This window comes from Dipodomys merriami, unplaced genomic scaffold (genome assembly GCF_024711535.1).
Source record: "Dipodomys merriami isolate MVZ:Mamm:240054 unplaced genomic scaffold, mDipMer1.0.p SCAF_48, whole genome shotgun sequence".
NCBI classification, from domain to species: domain Eukaryota; kingdom Metazoa; phylum Chordata; class Mammalia; order Rodentia; family Heteromyidae; genus Dipodomys; species Dipodomys merriami.
The window spans coordinates 8,100,034-8,118,990 of NW_027206046.1; the positions used below are offsets into that span (position 1 = coordinate 8,100,034).

The window sequence follows — 18,957 nt, forward strand, 5'->3', positions numbered from 1 at the left end:
TAGGAGGCCTAACTTCCAAGTTTTGGCCCTGTAAATTGTTGGTGGCGAAAGTTTGGACTTGTAACAGAAACCTTAGTTCATTTCCCTGGAAAAGAAAACGATGGCTTCATCACAAACGAAAAGAAATAGTGAAGGTTCTCAGTACCCACACTAAGTGGGGTACTTCATGATGTTAGTGATATTGGAATGATTTACTGAATGTAAACACAAATCCTCCTAGGTGGCCCTCTCCTGGTTGCTTTAGTAGGCAAGGCAGAGTGAACACAGCTCTTGAAGGACGACAGCTCATCTTCACTTCTCTTCAGAGGGCTTTCCCTGATGAAGCCTGAAGCCCCTGGCCTTTCTTTCTTGTTGGTTTCTGGCAGGCACGTATGGTTGCTTTGATTGAATCTCTCTGAGGCACAAACTTTTCTCTCTGGTATTATATAACATTAAGACCTAAAGTATTTTACTTTGGGAGTATATGTCTAGACATATAGTAGGTATTAAATACTTGTGTGTGTGTGTGTGTGTGTCAGGTGGTTTGAACTCAGGGCCGGGATGTTGTCTTTTAGCTTTTTCCACTCAAGGCTGGTATTCTGCCACTTGAGTCACAGCTCCACTTCCGGCTTTTTTTTTTTTTTTTGCTGTTTAATTGGCAATAAGAGTCTCATGGACTTTCCTGCGTGGGCTGGCTTTGAATCACAGTCCTCGGATCTCAGCCTCCTGAGTATTTAGGATTATAGGTGTGAGCCATCAGGTAGCAGCACTAAGTACTTCTGAATGTTGCTACACCTCCCGGTATTGGATCTGGTTTAATGAACCTCCATCACCCCCATGCTGAACAGGAGAAAGACCCAGTTGCTATTTATTTCTCTGTCTCTCATTGCCTGCTCATCTAGTAGGTAGTAGGTATATAATAAATGGCTGTGAATAAAGGGAGAATGAATGACTTCTAAGGAGATGGACCAATGTCAACTACTTCTTCCCCCTTCCTTTCTTATCATTTTTTTCTTTTTGTGTGTGTGTGCTGGTCCTGGGGCTTGAACTCAGGGTCTAGGCACTGTCCCTGAGGTTCTTTTGCTCAAGGCTAGCACTCTACCACTTGAGCCACAATGCCATTTCCAGCTTTTTCTGTCAATGTGGTACTGAGGAATGGAACCCAGGGCTTCATGCATGCTATGTAAGCACTCTACCACTAAGCCACATTCCCAGCCCCACATCTGTCTCTCTCTCTCTCTTTTTTTTTTTTTTTGGTTGGTTTTGGGGCTTGAACTCTGGGCCTGGGCGCTGTCCCTCAGCTCTTCAGCTCAAGGCGAGCTCTCTACAACTTGAGCCACAGCGCCACTTCCAGCCTTTTCTGTGTATATGGTACTGAGGAATCGAACCCAGGGCCTCATGCATGCGAGGCAAGTACTCTACCACTGAGCCACCTTCCCAGCCCAGCACATCTGTCTTTTTGATAGCTTTTTGGGAAAAGGAGTCTCACGGGCTTAGATCTCAGCCCCCTGAGTAGTTAGGATCATAAGCATGAGCCTCCAGTGCCTGGCTCTTTCCTTTTTGTTCTCTCTTCCTCCCTCTTCTATCTTAGCCCCATCTCTCTCCTAACACACACTGTGCTGTGAGCCACCGAACTAGCCTTCACTCACCTCTTTAGAAGATCATATTTCTTTCATTTCCTGTCTTTGCAAAAATGAAAAGTAGCATGTCTCTATTATAAAGAAATGGCCTCAGCTACTTCTGGATTGAAAAAAAAAAGCGAGTAGTTAATCAGTTACATTTTATTTAAATACATATGCTTAGCACTAAATTACCTTGGAAAATCCAGGTTGATTTATGGTTGCCATCGGCCTTAATGAACATTGATTCTGGGGGAATGGTAAGTGGGAATGGCCCTCACAATTGAAGGTGAACAATGAACTCTCTGGGTATTGTCCAATTTGTAGCATGATTTACACAGAAGCAAGACCTGCCCTTCCTGGGGTGACTCCCCCCCCTGCTTTTTTTTTTCATCGTGTCTTTAAGACAGGTTATATATAATCCATAGATAGGAACATTTGCTGTCAAATACTTCGGCTGATTTAGAGCTAGGCCTCAAAAATGGTCATTTATGAATAAAGACGGAAGGGAGAAGGGATTAAAAAAAACTTAATCTGAGACTTCGCAGGGATCCCAAGTTCTTGCTATGTATCATCACTCGTCCAGTCTGTGGCATTTTTACGAAGTGACCATAAATGAAAGTCAGATTCAATGCACAAGATATATACATTTACTCCACAGCCATCGGAGTCTGTGGCTCTTGGAGAGTTTATAAGAGCCTGGCGAATGCAAATTGACTGGGAAAGAATCCGAGGGGTGGGGGAATGGATGCTCGGTGAGTGGTACTCCCTGACACGGGACACCAAGAACTTTTGCAGAGTGAGTGATTGAAGTGTAAGGGTTGCCTTGTAAAGCTGCCAGCTGCTTGGTTTCAAAACTTGAAACATTTCCAAAACATTGGATGAGGCACTTTATACGCCCACTAGAGTAAATACGCCGGGTTTTACTGCCAATTTAAATGTGCTCAGTTTACAGCAATGAGCTTGTATAGGCATTACCTTGTTTATAGAAAGTGGAACAGGAAGAAATGAACATTAACCATTACCAGTAGCAAGTCCCCCCGCCCCCCGGCCTTTCTTCCACAACATGGATAGGGATGTGTCACCGCTATCATTGGCGTGTCCTTCCCTCCACCAGAGCAGCCCACGCCATGACCCAGCGTGTGATCAAGACAGTGCACCGGCTGTCCCTTGGCTTTCCTAAAACAGATATCAGTAGCACAGAAAAAGGAAGTGTGGAACAGTAGAGTGAGTATGTACCCCCTGATCGTGTGTGTGTGTGTGTGTGTGTGTGTGTGTGTGTGTGTGTGTGTGTGTAGTAATTGGGGTGTGGGGGGAGGCGTTGATTTAGCCAAGGATGTTTTCTACAAGGGAAACCAGCCATAGAAGTCATTTATTTTCTCTTCAAAAGTATCTAAGTATGCAGTGGGTCTTTGTGGCTTGGGGTGACCTCCCTAAGCTGAGATCCTATGCTAAATTTGTGTTTAGATCACAAAACAACATGTAGAGAAGAAAGAAAATTAAATATTCTAGGAAGGGGTTTCCTAGAAAGCACTTTGTCTAGAAGAAAGTAGACATTCAGCAAATACTGTTACGGGAGAGGAGAGAAAGAAGGGGGGAAGAGGGAAGGGGAGCGGCAATAAGAAGAGAGCATTAAAAGTTGTTGTCTTAAGAGATAGGTCCTCATGAATTTAGCTGTGTTTCTAATTCAAGGACACAGAAGAAAGCAGAGGCCACATAGGGAATGCAAGTTAATAGACACGAGCAAGCATGGACAGAAAGACATCGCTGTGAAGGAAGTAGAGTCTGTTTTTCTGAGTCATATCGATTGAAAGTCTGTGTGTGTGTGTGTGTGTGTGTGTGTGTGTGTGTGTGTGTGTGTGTGTGTGTGTGCGCGTGCATGCGTGCGTGCGTGCGTGCGTGCGTGCGTGTGTGTGTGTGTGTGTGTGTGTGTGTGTGTGTGTGTGTGTGTGTGTCTCCTGGGGCTTGAACTCAGGGTACTGTAGCATTCTACCACTTGAGCCACAGCTCCATTTGCAGCGTTTTGCTCTCACTGACTTTCCTGCCTGAGCTGGCTTGGAACTTCGGTTCTCAGATCTCAGCCTCCTAAATAACTAGGATTACAGGCATGAGACTCCGGCACCTGGCCCAAAGTCCTTTTCAAATGTTGTCTGATTGGTGATCTCCTGTGATGAAGTCTGTCTTTATTCTTTTATGCTGGGCTTCTCAGACCGCTTTGACCGAAATACATATGCATATGAATACTAGAATGATGCTACCCAAGGGCTCCCACATTGTCTCTACAACACCATTCCTTCTCCATAGTGTAGGGTACTAGCCCAGATAGAAACTTTCTACAACCAAGAGCATGATCCCATGTCTGCAAATAAAGGATTCAGATGCCCCAAGTGTATGCATTAGACTATTTGTGTTTTCTGTTACTTGCTTTAATTCTTCTACAACAATACATTCTTTTTGGTGGGAGAGGTGGTCCTGGGGCTTGAACTCTGGGCCCGGGTGCAGTTTCTGGGCTCCTTTTGCTCAAGGTTATCCCTCTACCACTTGAGCCATAGCATCACCTCTGGCTTTTTCTGCTTATGTGGTACTCAAGAATCGAACCCAGGGCTTCACACATGCTAGGCAAGCACTCTACCACTAAGCCACATTCCAGCTCTGCAAATACTTTTTTTTAAATGTCGATTTTCCTTATCTTTTAGAATCTCCTCTTTTTTAAAAAATCACTTTGAAAAAAAATCAGTGCTCTTTTAAAATATGTGGTTAGTTTATGACATCTCTTAAAAATGATCTTTCTCTCTTTTCTAGTGTCTTCCTATTTTCTATAACTCTGCTTTCTGATTTACCTACTCTCATTTTTTTTTTTTTTTTAGAGATTTCTGTAATTTTCCAGCCTTGATCTCCCGAATGGATTCAACTTACTCTGGCAGACACCGGCCCTGACAGGTCAGGGCCGCTCAATCATCAGAGGAACTTGTACATGGGAGTGAGATAGCCTAACCTCATGTTTCTTTCTTTTCTGTCACACTTCTGCAACCAGGGTATCAGATGAGCTTCAGAAAGGAGTTAATGTCAAGGAAGAGAGGCAGATCAGGCCAGCAGAATGGTTTTATTAGGGATAGAATTTCTTTCTTCTGCCTTCCCCTCTCCCTACCCCAGGTCACACTCCCTCATTATTTCTCGTTTTTCTGAAGTGTTCTTTTAACATATCAGCCACACCACACCAAAGCCCTCCCTGCTCCGAAGCAAACTCCAGCAACTCTTATCTCTGCCCTCCATCTAGGCACTAAATCACAGTGTCTTACCTCATTTAACTTCCCTGAAAGTAATCTTGTCTTTGAAATATTATCATACGTTCCAGAACGGCAGTGTGTACATAGGCTGTGGCTTCTCAGTAGTTCCTACAAACCATTCTTTGCTTAGACGGGGCCTTACATAAATATTTCGTGGGTTTCTTTCTGTAAAACCGAATTTCTGCTCAGATACTCCCTGTGCTATTTATGTGCTAGAAACTTGTTCTACAAAGGAGGATGAGGAGGAAGACTTTGTGGGTCCTTTAATCTTATGAGGGGCTTGTAATGAAACCAAGGGCTATAAGTCTTCTTTAGACTTTCCTGTGGGCTATTATTTTTAATCTTTCTGTTTTCAAAGGTTAGTAGTTGTGGCCAAATGTTGCTGCACAGGATTCTCATTTTTGGTAATAAACGACCTACTTTCAAGGCCCCTCTGTCATAATACACTAGATCTTGGAGATATACATGCATGGGTATATGCATATATACATATATATACATCTATGTATCCATAGATGTATATATACACATATATACACACATATAAGGATACAGATGTATACATATATATGTATATTTACATATACACATATATGTATGCAAATATTTATAAAAATACTTTTTAAGTTTCATTTTTCTGTGACTCTTGATAGTACATTGATTAACTATTGATCTTATATCTTGCAACTTTCCCAAATTTATATGTCTGGTAATTTTTTAATAGATTTCTACATGGTTATCATATCATCTGAAAAGTAAGAGGATATCCTTTATTTCCAAGCTTTGCTTGCTTTCTCTCTCTCTTTCTTTCTCTCCTTCCTTCCTTCCTTCTTATTATGTTACAATATCAAATATTACAATATTAAGTAGAAACAGTGAATACATATCTTCATATATTTATATATTACTTCTACTATATTGATTAATTAAAAGAGCAGTGATCTCAAAATGAATAGGAAGCTGAATGAAAATACAAATACTGGATTTTCTCTAGAGAATAGTGCCAATATTAGTTCCAGGAATTGTAAAACTAAATCTCCAGCAGCGTATTTATTATTCTCAGGCTTACATAGAATATTCTCCAAGATATAGGCCTCATTCTGGGCTGTAAAACACATGCTAACAAATGTGAACTACTAGAAATCATATAAAAATAGGTTTCTGGTTCAGTAGAATTAAACTAGAACTGAAGAGCTATCTGGAAACCTTCCACAATACTTGGATATTAAACCACATACTTATAAGTAATACATCTGCCTATGAACAAGTCCTAAACTAAAAGTATTTAGAATTAAATGAAAATAAAGCTTATTCAAAATCTGTGAGATGCAGCTAAAGCAGTATTTTTAATGTCATGGCATTAAGTGCATATATTAGAAGAGAGGAAATAGCCTGAACTTCTGTTTTAGGAAACTAGAAAATGAATAATGCAAACCTAGAGTATTAGAAGAAAATCACAAATATGCAAGCAGAAATGAGTTAAATTGAGAATAGTTAAGACTAGAGAATTACAAACTGAAAGGACAGTGAGTTTCTACTACAAACCAGTCTGAATGGTTAAAAGCCAAAAAGCCGAAGACTGTGGAGCAGAAGCACTTCTTTTTTGGGGGGGTCAGGTGGGGGGTGGGGGTCTGGTCGTGGGGCCTGAACTCTGGGCCTGGGCGCTGTCCCTCAGCTCTTCAGCTCAAGGCTAGCACTCTACCACTTGAGCCACAGCGCCACTTCTGGCTTTTTTCTTTTTTCTTATGTGGTGCTGAGGAATCGAACCCAGGGCCTCAGGCATGCAAGGCAAGCGCTCTACCACTGAGCCACCTTCCCAGCCCCAGAAGCACTTCTTAATTGCTGATGGGAATGTAAAATGATCTTTTTTTAGTGCGTTGTATCAGGAGCACATGGTGCCCATTTGTCCCAGTGCTAATCAGACATTGTCTCTCTTGCTGGTTGACATGTTCAGCTAAAGCTAAACACTCTTAAGTCTTTGGACAACATCAAAACCAAAACAACTTGGAGGGAATTCCCGGATTGAGAGGGAGTGGGGTGAGACAGGACTCTGTTTAGGGTGTCTTGTAATGCTTCAAGGTTTACACTTGCCTGACACCCTCAAGTGTACAGCTCTAGTATTATTACCAGGCGACTGCCACACTGCTTGGCTTCTGATCGCCTGCATCACAGATCCCATTGTATTGTCTCCTTTCCTAGATCTTTATTAACAATGAGTGGCAGAACTCAGACAGCGGGCGAGTGTTCCCTGTCTACAACCCAGCCACAGGAGAGCAGCTGTGTGAAGTCCAAGAGGCCGACAAGGTATGTGCTTCCAGATTCTCTACGAAGTAACACCTGTCAAGTCAGGGGAGCAGTAGACATGCACTCGATCAGACACCATCACTTACCTTGGGAGCCCAAGAGCCGATGGTTCCTCTCCCTTTCATTGTACCTCTTCCCTAACAGGCGGATATAGACAAAGCAGTGCAGGCAGCCCGCCTGGCTTTCTCCCTTGGCTCAGTGTGGAGAAGGATGGATGCTTCAGAGAGAGGACGTCTGTTGGACAAGCTTGCAGACTTAGTGGAACGAGACAGGGCAGTTCTTGCAGTAAGTAGCCTAAGGAGGAGTCTTTACTCCAGAATCACGGTTCTTCGGTCTTTAGGAACATGGGCCGGGAGGCAGATCTGCAGGGAAGATAGGATGTGCAGAATACACCTAGGAAATGGGAGCGGTGTATACTTGGGGATAAAGTGGGGGAAGTAGAGAATCATCTGAGTGTCTCTCCTCTTTGCATTTTGAAGAACGACTGTAACACTGCGAGATTAGTAAGTCCTTTACTTTCCCCTGCCTATAAAACCTATCAAGCACCAGGCAGCTTGCATAAACCTATCCCCAGCAATACTCTGGAGGATCTGATAGGACCACTACCCCCTGCAAATTCTGGTTACCCTTCCGAAGCAGAGGGCTGCAGACCTTTGCTCTTAGGCTTTGTTTGTCCTATCATTTTTTTAGATACACAAGGAAAGAGAGACACTAACTTTCTTTTCACTAGAGCAATCAGAGCAATCTTTCTCCCAGGACCTTACCCCACCCTAGAGCATTTTTGTTGTTGTTGTTGTTACTGTTGGCTATAAGGCCTGAACCCAGGGTCTGAATGCAGTCCCTGAGGTCTTTTGCTCAAGGCTAGCACTCCACCACTTTGAGCCCACAGCTCTGCTTGCGTTTTTTTGTTTTGTTTTGTTTTGTTTTGCGTGGCTAATTGGAGATAAGACTCTCCTCAGGATTTTTCTGTCCAGGCTGGTGTTGAACCACAATCCTCAGTCTCAGCCTCTTGAGCAGCTAGCATTAAAAGTGTGGGCCACTGGTGCCCAGCTCTAGATGATTTTGTTATTGCTGCTCTTTAAGTATATGGCAGCTTTTTAGAGAATTCAGAGTTCTGGGGAGATGAAAACTGTCTCTTGGTTGACTTGTACTTCATTCTGTGTTGTGTACAGCTTGGCTCTATGCTAGCTGCACAGAGAATGTAATGCCCACCTTTTGTTTTCATTTTTTGTTTTGGTCTGGTCCTGGGGCTTGAACTCAGTGCCTGGGTACTGTCAATGGACTTCTTTTGCTCAAGGCCAGCACTCTACCACACCTCTATTTGCAGCTTTTGGGCAGTTTTTTTGGAGATAAGAGTCCCACCGACTTTCCTCCCCAAGCTGGCTTTAAACCTCAATCCTCAGATCTCAGCCTCCTGACTATCTAAGATGACACACCCACACCTGTAATGCAGCTTGTAATACCATCTTAAAAACGTATTAAGTTCCTAAAAGTACCAGTGAACAGTAGACATGAGACATTCTATGATGAGTTTCATCTTGTCCATTTAATAAATAAACTGCACTGTAAATAATGAGTGGAAAACAATTCAATGGTAGCTTTGTCAGTAATCCCATCATTTTTATACCAGGCTGTGTTATAAAATGTCCTTGGAGGGGAAACCATGAAAGTTATTAAAAATATACTTACATTTGTTAAGCCTGTAATACCTTTAATCTATCTCAAGTCAGAAGAACTCCTTGTTTCTCATTGTTTTCCTTACAGGTTTAATCTGTGTAGGAACATGCCATAAAAAAAAAATCATAATGGTTAGAATGTAAAACTGCTTAATATTGCGATTTTTTTAATTAAATGGACCAGATTCTTTGCTGTTAATACATAATGGTTGTTAATCTAAATGTTTACTTGAAACCAGCCTTTAAGTTGTTAAAAGTGTGGGCTTCCCTAAGGGCGATCTTGTTTATTTGATGGTAATAAATAAACTTGCTGTGCACTGTGAGTATTCTTTCTCTCGGTGGGGGTCCTGGCAGCTGTGGAGAACATTTTATTTTCTCCTCAATTGCATAAAAAAAAAATCTATGTCCCCATTCCTCTTTATGGATTCAGGTTACTAGTGTAGACTCCAAAAAACAAATCCCTCTTCAGCTCTGGTTATTAATATACCAGAAGGTAGTTTGACAAGCCGAACATTTCCTTCTTGTCAGTTAAAGGAGTGCCGCGCTTATGTATTTGGACAGTAGTCATTGAAAATACACAGACACAAGCATGTATGTGCTCATTGTGGATTTTACTAGAAACTCAAACCACACTTGCATACTAGACATTTCTATTTGGAAAATCGGAGTTAAACGAGTATGCATCACCATTCATAGCCATTTGCATGTTCTTCCCTTCCCCCTTTCCCCCCCTTCCCCGTGCATGCACCAGTTCTGAGGCTTGCCCTTTGGGCTTGGGTGCTGTGCCTGAGCTTTTTTGCTTGATGCTAGCATTCTACCACTTGAACTTCTAGCTTTTTGGTGGTTAATCGGAGATTAGAGTTTCACAGGTTTTCCTGCCTGGGCTGGCTGGCGTTGAACCTTAATCCTCAGATCTCAGTCTCCTGAGTAGTTAGGATTACAGGTCTTTTCCCTCTTTTCCTTTGCTTCAGAAACTCTTTATACCTGGAAAAATGCATGCGATTAAATTCCTCTTCCTTTCTTTTCCTACAGACTATGGAATCCTTAAATGGTGGCAAACCATTCCTGCAAGCTTTTTATGTGGATTTGCAGGGCGTCATCAAAACTCTGCGGTATTATGCAGGTTGGGCTGATAAGATTCATGGAATGACCATTCCTGTAGGTAGGTGAAACACAACTGTGTCAGAAAGGGAATGGGGGGTTCATCCAGAAACTCAGTCTCATCACCCCAAATGGGTAGCAGCTACTCAGCGTAGCTCTCAGACGAGTCTAGCAACTTGAGCTGCGCCTAGAACCAAAGCATCGCTGACTCTGACACGGTCCCTCCTTCTGTGTGTAGACATTCTACAAGTACATGTAGGGACAAGCAACTTGAATCCATCTATGAATAGGTCTATGTCTATTAACCAACCACTAAGTGCTTGGCTAGGGGCCGGGAGTTTGAAAGTATGGTGGGCATTGGGATGTCAGGGAAAATTCCGAGACTTGGCCTTCGCCCTCTTGAACCATAACATCCACTCCTCAGAAGGAAATATTCTACGATGCACTGCTGGGTCTGAGAGCATAGTTGGAGCCTGGGTCAGCCAGGCTACAAGTTTTATTTCACCATCAATGCTGAGACACTGAATTGCTTCCAACAGATGAATGCTTTGATCAAAATCACACTTAGAGAAAGTACTTTGACTGCAGAGGGGTAATGTATGTAAAAAACTGTCTATTCTTTGTTCCCCTGAAGGAGCTTCTAACCAAAAGTCTTTGAAAGAGGAGAAAGGATGCTCGCTTTGAACTCAGGGTTTGAACTCAGGGATTCATACGCGTTCAGCTTACCTGCATGCTTATCTACTTCTTAAACTATGCCTCCACATTTCCCTTTTGCTGGTTATTTTAGAGATGGAGTCTCAAAGACTTTTTAAAATTTTTTTTTGGGTCCGGTCGTGGGGCCTGAACTCTGGCCTTCAGCTCTTCAACTCAAGGCTAGCACTCTACCACAGCGCTACTTCCGGCTTTTTTCTTTTTGCTTATGTGGTGCTGAGGAGTTGAACCCAGGGCCTCAGGCATGCAAGGCAAGCGCTCTACCACTGAGCCACCTTCCCAGCCCCCTCAAAGATTTTTATGCCCAGGTTGGCTTTGAACCATATTCCTCAGGATCTGTCTCAGAGTAGCTAGGATTACAGGTGTGAGCCACTGACACCTGGCTAGGATACTCACTTCTGAGCCATTTACCAGTGGCCTCCTCCTCTGAATTGGGAGTTTGTCCCACTTCTATCCATTCCATCCCACCATGGGATGTGATTGCAGAATTAAAGGCAACGTGAACTTGATTCACAAGGGTCTTGATGTTATTTCCTTTCCTACACTCTCCATTATTTCCTGCCATTACCCAATGGAGCCATTCTCTCTGACCATAAATCCTGAGCTTTGACCCTTTACTACGGCAAGCCCCAGTTATGATGATAAATAATAACCATTACTGTGATTTGTGGAAGGCTTTCTTCATGCTCATTTGTATCTCACAGCAGTCCCCAGGAGAAGTATTTTCTCATTTTGATTATTCTTATTATTTTACCTATATCAGAATCCTCTGCTCCTCTCCTATCTACAACCCCCTAACGATGGAGGACAAGTCCAAGCTTGTGTTCAGTTTTTGTGACGGAGAAATGGAAGCTAATGGGCTTATGTCACCTTAGATTTTTCTCTGTATTGAGTGCTAATCTTATTGATTTTTTTTTAGGGTATGTGAACAAATTTAGCCTATGCTTTATGTTGAACCTTAGGATGTATCATTCAACAAAAGGAGGTTAAAAACGACTCGGGTCACATTTCATTATTTATCTTGGAGCTTTTTCCAGTTTTACCTGTTAATGCTGAAGAATAGGCTAAAACATGGACACTTTACTGACTTGGGTCTTCAGGCTTTGCCTTCGATCTGCTTGCCCTGGTCAGTGCTCTCCCCAGTGAAAGGGTAGTGGAAAGCATGCAGTCCAAACAGGAGTGAGGGGCTGTGTCCTGTGTCCACCCTGCCTTTCACCAAGGAGTGTCAGTGGGGTCTGAACTGTCAGTGGCAATGAAGTCAGGCCCAGCGAGAGACTTCAGCTGAAGCTTCAAGGACCCCCAGGAACCCCGAAGGATCCAGGGAAATAAGATGACTTTCTTCAAGACCATGGAATGGAATAGTGGTAAAACTGAGATATACCTTCAAAGGCAGATGTGGTTAGCCAGACCCGATCTCAACACATACCCACCCATGCACACAACATCAGCTCTGATGGCACAGGCCTGTAATTACAGCTGGGCACGAGGAGAAAGTGTGGGGCTCACAGTCCAAGGCTAGCCTAGGGACAAGTGTAAGACATTATCTGAAAAAATAAACTCAAAATGAAAAAAGGGTTGGAAATGTGGCTCCAATGGTAGAGTTCTTGTTTAGCAAGCATGTGGCCCCAAGTTTCAGTCCCAGGATGGTCAAGGAAATGTTCTGATTGTGGTATATATTCATTTATTTTTTCTGCTGATATATATTCATTTTTTTCTGATATGTATTCATTTATTTTTCTTGAACTCTGGGCCCAGGCACAGTCCCTAAACTCCTTTTGCTCAAGGCTAGTGCTTCTCCCTGTGAGCCATAACACCTCTTCCAACTTTTTCTGTGATTAACTGGACCTAAGAGTGTCACAGACTTTCCTACACAAGCTGGCTTCGAACCATGATCCTCCGATCTCAGTCTCCTGAGTAGTTAGGATTATAGGCATGAGCCTCTGGGCTCATTTTGAGTATAAAATGAAATAAGGATGTGAAAGTCATTTTGTAAGTTTCTATAGAAACATATTGTGGTATTCTTAATTTATCATTAAAAAGTATTAAGGGCAATGTTCAAACTGGGCTAGATGTCACACACCTATCATCCTAGCCACTCAAGAAGTAGAGGTAGAAAGACCTCGAATTTGAGGACAGTCAGGGAAAAGTTAGTGATAAACAAAAGAACTGGGGGTGTGTCTCAGGTGATAGAGTCTTTGATGTCTTCCCAGGCCTGTGGAGTCTGAGTCTGCATTCAGAACACAGTCAGATGCTTCCGGTTCTCATGTAAATTTGAGAAGCACTAGACAGCTCCCCTATAACAGTGGTAACATGCCAGGTGGTACAAAACAGTAAACTAGTAAGCATCTTCAAATCTTTGGATTTGAAGAATGTGAAAAGAAAACCTAACTTAACTCTTGTTATTTTCTAGATTTTCTTGTTATTTTCTAGATTTTTTTAAATGAATCTAACAAGTAGCTATGTTCATATTTGTTAAAGATGAGTTGATTTAACAGAAGGTACTGTGCACATGGTAGTGTATGCGCCATTTGCATATGGCAGAAGTTTTCAATGTGACCCTTGGGGGGCAGATCTGGTCCCTATTGTGCACTCCCTCAGGTCAATATTTATCAAATCAGAGAACAGAGTATCCTAGGAAGAAGTCTTTTTTGGGGGGGGGATCTGGTCATGGGGCTTGAACTCTGGGCCTGGGCGCTGTCCCTCAGCTCTTCAGCTCAAGGCTAGCGCTCTACCACTTGAGCCACAGCACCACTTCCGGCTTTTTTCTTTTTGCTTATGTGGAGCTGAGGAATCGAACCCAGGGCCTCATGCATGCAAGGCAAGCTCTCTACCTCTGAGCCACCTTCCCAGCCCTAGGAAGAAGGCTTATTTCCAATAGTTCAGTTTCTGTTGGGACATTATTTTGAAGTCAAGTTCAATTCCTTATCGTGGTCAGCTTTTTAAAGATTTTTGTCTATGTTTTCTGTGAAATGTGCATATACTTTGTTCAAGAAATTCCTCAGTTATATATAAAATGATCGTCTTTGTAGCATTATTTATAATAGACAACACTGAAAGTTATTTTGATGATCTTCAGGAATGGGACAAAATTACTGTTACTTGTTCAGGCCATGCAATAACATGCAGCCATTATGATGGACTAGCTATATACAGAAAGGAGAGAAGAATGAAATATAAGACTAGATACCACAGTTCCATTTGTATTTAGAAAAAAAGAAAAGAGAAGGTCATTAAAAGATTTGTCCATGAATAGAAGTTCCTTGAAAGTATGTACCAGAAACAGACAATGGCTAATACTGGGAAGAGAAATCAGAGGTCTGAGGCCAAAGAGAGAAATAGAGAGAGGGAGAGGAGCACCTTAATTTTAGTTGTATATTTATTTGTCAGTCGTGGGTCTTGAACTCTGGGCCTGGGTGCTGTTCCTCAGCTCTTCAGCTCAAGGCAAATGCTCTACTGCTTGAAACACAGTACCACTTCCAGCTTTCTGGTGGTTAATTGGAAATAAGAGTCTTACAGAGGTACCTGCCCGGGCTGGCTTTAAACCGTGATCCTCAGATCTCAGCCTCCTGAGTAGCTAGGATTACAGGCGTGAGCTAACAGCGCCTGGCATGTTGTTTAATTTTTAAATGTATAATTTTGAATTCATTTTAAATAGCAATGGATGGTCAATGTTAGCTATTAAGGTGTGTTGACAGACAATGATGGACCTCATTTGTCTTTCCCAAACCCACACACTTCCATCCTCAGTCCTTAACCATTGTACTTCTCTAAGCATTAGCTGAGTATCGTTTTGTTCCCTGAGGACTCTATATTTGGGGGGGGGGGAGGTGGTGAAGGAGAGGAAAGGAGAGAGAAAGAGAAAGGGGGGAAAGAGAGAGAGAGAGGAGAAAGAGAGGAGAGAGAGAGAGAGAGAGACAGACAGACAGACAGACACTCTCTAGTGGTCAAAGGGCCAGCAAGAGGGATTTTTTTTTTTTTTTTTTTTTTTGCCAATTCCAGAAACAAAAGCCATGGCCTAAAAGCAATCCATTCTTTAGTGCATTCAGTTAACTTTGTGAACTTGTTCAGATAAAGGCCATGCTGTTTTTCTAAAGAAGAAGAATTGTGGTTTGGACTTTCTGGCTGATTATTCCAATTGCCTATGATGCCTATAAGAACAACACGGTTATAAAATTCCCATCCAGCGCTTCTCCTGCTAGCCCCCTGGGATCCAAGCATGGGTCCTCATTTCTGTATGCAGTGTAGGGTGGTGGCTTTGGGTTATTGATGGACTCCTCCTTTGAAGTGGACTTCTGCCTTCTTTAAATAGCCCTGGGCCTGCCTATGTTCCACCAGTATGCATGGAGTGCATTTTGACAGCTGGATTGAGTTATGGCATGTATCTTACTTTTTACTCCACATCTTTTTTTCCCCCCTCCAGTTGCCCAGCATTTTAAATTTGCTCAGTAATATTTTCTTTGCCATTAAAAAAAAAAGATTTAGAAAGTTATTTAAAGGTTTCAGCCTCTCCCATTTTTAAATCAAAAACTGTCCTACAGCTTATTTTAATATTAATATAAAATTGAATCTGTGTGTGTGTGTGTGTGTGTGTGTGTGTGTGTGTGTGTGTGTGTGTGTGTGTGTGTGTGTGTGTGTGTGTGTGTGTGTGTGTGTGTGTGTGTGTGTGTGTGTGTGTGTGTGTGTGTGTTGATCCCAGGGCTTGAACTTAGGGCCTGGGTACTGTCCCTGAGCTTTTTTGCTCAAGGCTAGCATTCTACTGCTTGAACCACAACTCTACTTTTGGCTTTTTGGTGGTTAATTGGAGATAAAAGTCTCATGGACTTTCCTGTCCAGGCTGGCTTTGAACTGTGATCCTCAGATCTCAGCTTCCTCTGAGCCATTTGCACCTGGCTGAATTTTGAGTATTTCTAGTGCCCATTTGTTCTTGACTCCAAAGGCTTCTAGTAGGGCCCATTAGCCAATGTGTCCTTCATTTGCCTCAGAGGTCATCCTGTCATGACTCTGGCTCTGTGCAAGACATACCCCAAGGTTGCTTAGGCCCAAACAGAGCTCTTTTGTTTGTGGCTCAGTAGGATGGTTCTTTTCAACTTCACTTCTAATTTTACAGCTACCAAAGTTCTCCCTCTTCCTCCTCTTCCTCGGTTCTTACCCTTTCACACTTATTTCTTTCAGATGGAGATTACTTCACCTTTACAAGACACGAGCCCATCGGAGTGTGTGGACAGATCATCCCAGTGAGTGTATCTCCTCACACCTCCTATTTATTTTCATTTGACTCAGTTCCCTTAACGACACATAAAACATGGTCCTTGGTGAATGTGTGTTTTCCATTACTGGGAAGAAAAAGAACTAAACTCATGTTGTTGACATATCTTGAACAGCCTCCCTGCGAATGCTTATTTGAACAGGTTCTTAGGCTTTCAGCTCTGTTACCAGGATTTGAGTTCTCGAGTCATAGAATTCTCATGATTAAAATAAGCCAAGCCCCGTGTATTAATAACCTACCCTTGGTTGTGGGTGTCCCTTCTGCTCATGGAAAATTAGTGCTTTGCTCTATTTGCTTGTTTAGTTTTAAGGTCTGTGACTCACCTTTTTTTTTTTTCTCCCCAGGCAAGCGTGTGTGTGTGTGTGTGTGTGTGTGTGTGTGTGTGTGTGTGTGTGTGTGTGTGTGTGTGTGTGTGTGTGTGTGTGTGTGTGTGTGTGTGTGTGTATTTAATATGGTTTTTCAACCCTATCCTTTCCCACTGTTTCTCCTCACAAGATTCTAGAAGATAGACGCTACAGAAGACGCAGCCATACCATTAATGTCACAGTTGTAATTGAAACCATGCCGGGCTGTAAAGGGAAATAGATGTAGCGCTTAGTGTTTGGATTGGAACATTAAACATTGTCCTTTGCGCTGCGCTCTTTCTCTCTCTTTCTCATACACATCCTTGGCATGATATAAAACATCACTGTATCTTCTAACAGGCCTAGCTAATAGTACTGGCCAGGGCTTCCAAAAGGGAGGCTCAAAGCTTTGGCTTTGGGGAGGGATAACAAAGGTTTTATGGCGTTATTAATATTTACTTAAATGATCAATATATCAGTTTATTAGGGAATGAATTGGGGGGAACTAAGAGGGTTGGTTGATATTCTTGTGCTTTTATTACACACACACACACACACACACACACACACACACACACACACACACACACACACACACACAGTGAAGTCTCCTTTAGATCTGCTCAGGGGTGGGTCTGTCACCTTTCTTGCAAGGCCCAAACCTGCATCTCTTGCTCTTCCCCAGACCCTCAGAGCTGCAGCTTCCTGACAGGGGAAAAGCCTGTCAGCTAGCTCGGCTCACTTACTGCACGCCAAGATTTATACACTGTAGATGGAATTAAAACATCACCGAGGACTCCCAAGTTTATAAACAACTACGAGGAAAAGAAATTGGGTGTTTGGTGAAGGCAAGACACTTGTATATTTTTGCAGCCTTGCCAGAACCAGTAAGAATCCTTCAAGGCTGGCAGCTGAGATGATTCAGGCAGAAACACGTTGTGGTCAAGGGCTGGAGCCAGGGGACCAGAAATATTCTTTTCCTCTTTAATGAAATGCTCAATGACACCTGATAGTAATGAGTCTCATCCCCGAGCTTCTAACAATACAAGAGTAATAACTTGCTAAGATTCAGCTTTAATCATTTTAGGCCCCAAATTGATAGGCTCTCAGAAGTATGGTTTGGTTTTCTTGAACTTCTTTGGAAGTGAGAAGGACGCAGATATTTTTTCCCCCATACTTGCCAGTAGATGCGTTTCATTATAATCATGTGTTTCATGGTAATACACTTATGAAGACATGCTGCTTTGAAAGGCACGTTGACTCCAATAGAATTCACAGCTAGAATTTTCTTTCTAGTTTTCCCACAGTGAACGGCACACATCAGTGTGAAAATCCTGGTGTTTAAAAAAAAATTCAAGGGGCTGGGAAGGTGGCTCAGTGGTAGAGTGCTTGCCTTGCAAACCAGAGGCCCTGGGTTCGATTCCTCAGCACCACATAAGCAAAAAGAAAAAAGGTGGAAGTGGCGCTGTGGCTCAAGTGGTAGAGCACTAGCCTTGAGCTGAAGAGCTGAGGGACAGCGCCCAAGCCCAGAGTTCAGGTCCCACAACTGGACCCCGCCCCCCCCCCCCAAAAAAAAAAATTCAAGACAAAATTTTCCCATCTGAGAACTTCTTAGAAGGAAACTCTAATGACAGAAAATACGTAAAATAGCAGGCATGAAAACCAAAACAAAGGAAAAGGAAGTGGAGCTTTGGCTCAAGTGGTAGAGCATGAGACTTAAGCATAAAAGCTCAGGGACAGTGGCCAGAGCCTGAGTTCAAGTCCTGGGAGACACACACACACACACACACACACACACACACACACACACACACACACACACACACACACACACACACACACACACACACACACACACACACACACACACACACACACACACACACACACACACACACACACACACACACACACAGAAACTCTCTTATGTCATGAGATTTCTTTTGATGGGTAGTTGGAATAGAGCAATTTTGTGGAAGAGAAAGTAAAGGAGATGTTTTTTCAAGGCCAGCATTATTCTATTCTGTTGTTATTCTTCTTCTTCATAGGGCTTGAACTCAGGGCCTGGGTGCTGTCCCTGAGCATTTTTGCTCAAGGTTAGTGCTGTACCACCTTGAGCCACAGGGCCACTTCTAAACTGGAGATCAGAGTTTCATGGCCTTGCCTGCCCTGGCTGGCTTCGAACCTCAATCCTCAGATCTCAGCCTCCTGAGTGGCTAGGATTATAGGTGTGAGCCACTGGTGCCCAGCTGTTCTATCCTTAATGAAATCATTAAGACACGCCCACCCCACCCCCAAACATCTAGACTTTATGGTAGACAAGATTTACGTTGAAGACTGATTTGAGAACTCTTAAGATGTCACAGCTTGAAAACACAGTCATGGAGAAATCTTTTTTTCCATCTATCAACCTTGGTTCTTGTGTTTTCCTTTCAGTGGAACTTCCCCCTGCTGATGTTTGCCTGGAAAATTGCCCCCGCGCTGTGCTGTGGTAACACAGTGGTTATTAAACCAGCCGAGCAGACACCGCTCAGTGCGCTCTATATGGGAGCCCTCATCAAGGAGGTAGGAGACACTGACTTCATCCCCGCCCTTGGAGCCTGTGGAACATAACCTGGCTAACGCAATGCATGCGCTTACACGAGACTCATCTCCTCCAATCCTGTTTTC

General features: G+C 42.9%; 1 protein-coding gene across 1 annotated transcript in view; it reads left to right on the forward strand.

The window, feature by feature from the left end:
* The window catches only part of Aldh1a2 (aldehyde dehydrogenase 1 family member A2), a 59,520-nt gene that overhangs the window by 22,879 nt on the left and 17,684 nt on the right, over nucleotides 1-18,957 (forward strand). Inside the window, exons 2-6 of the mRNA XM_069995326.1 lie at nucleotides 7,085-7,189; nucleotides 7,334-7,474; nucleotides 9,898-10,027; nucleotides 15,850-15,911; nucleotides 18,724-18,852. Of these exons, the coding sequence (XP_069851427.1) occupies nucleotides 7,085-7,189; nucleotides 7,334-7,474; nucleotides 9,898-10,027; nucleotides 15,850-15,911; nucleotides 18,724-18,852 (567 nt within the window). The remainder of the gene's footprint in view (nucleotides 1-7,084; nucleotides 7,190-7,333; nucleotides 7,475-9,897; nucleotides 10,028-15,849; nucleotides 15,912-18,723; nucleotides 18,853-18,957) is intronic.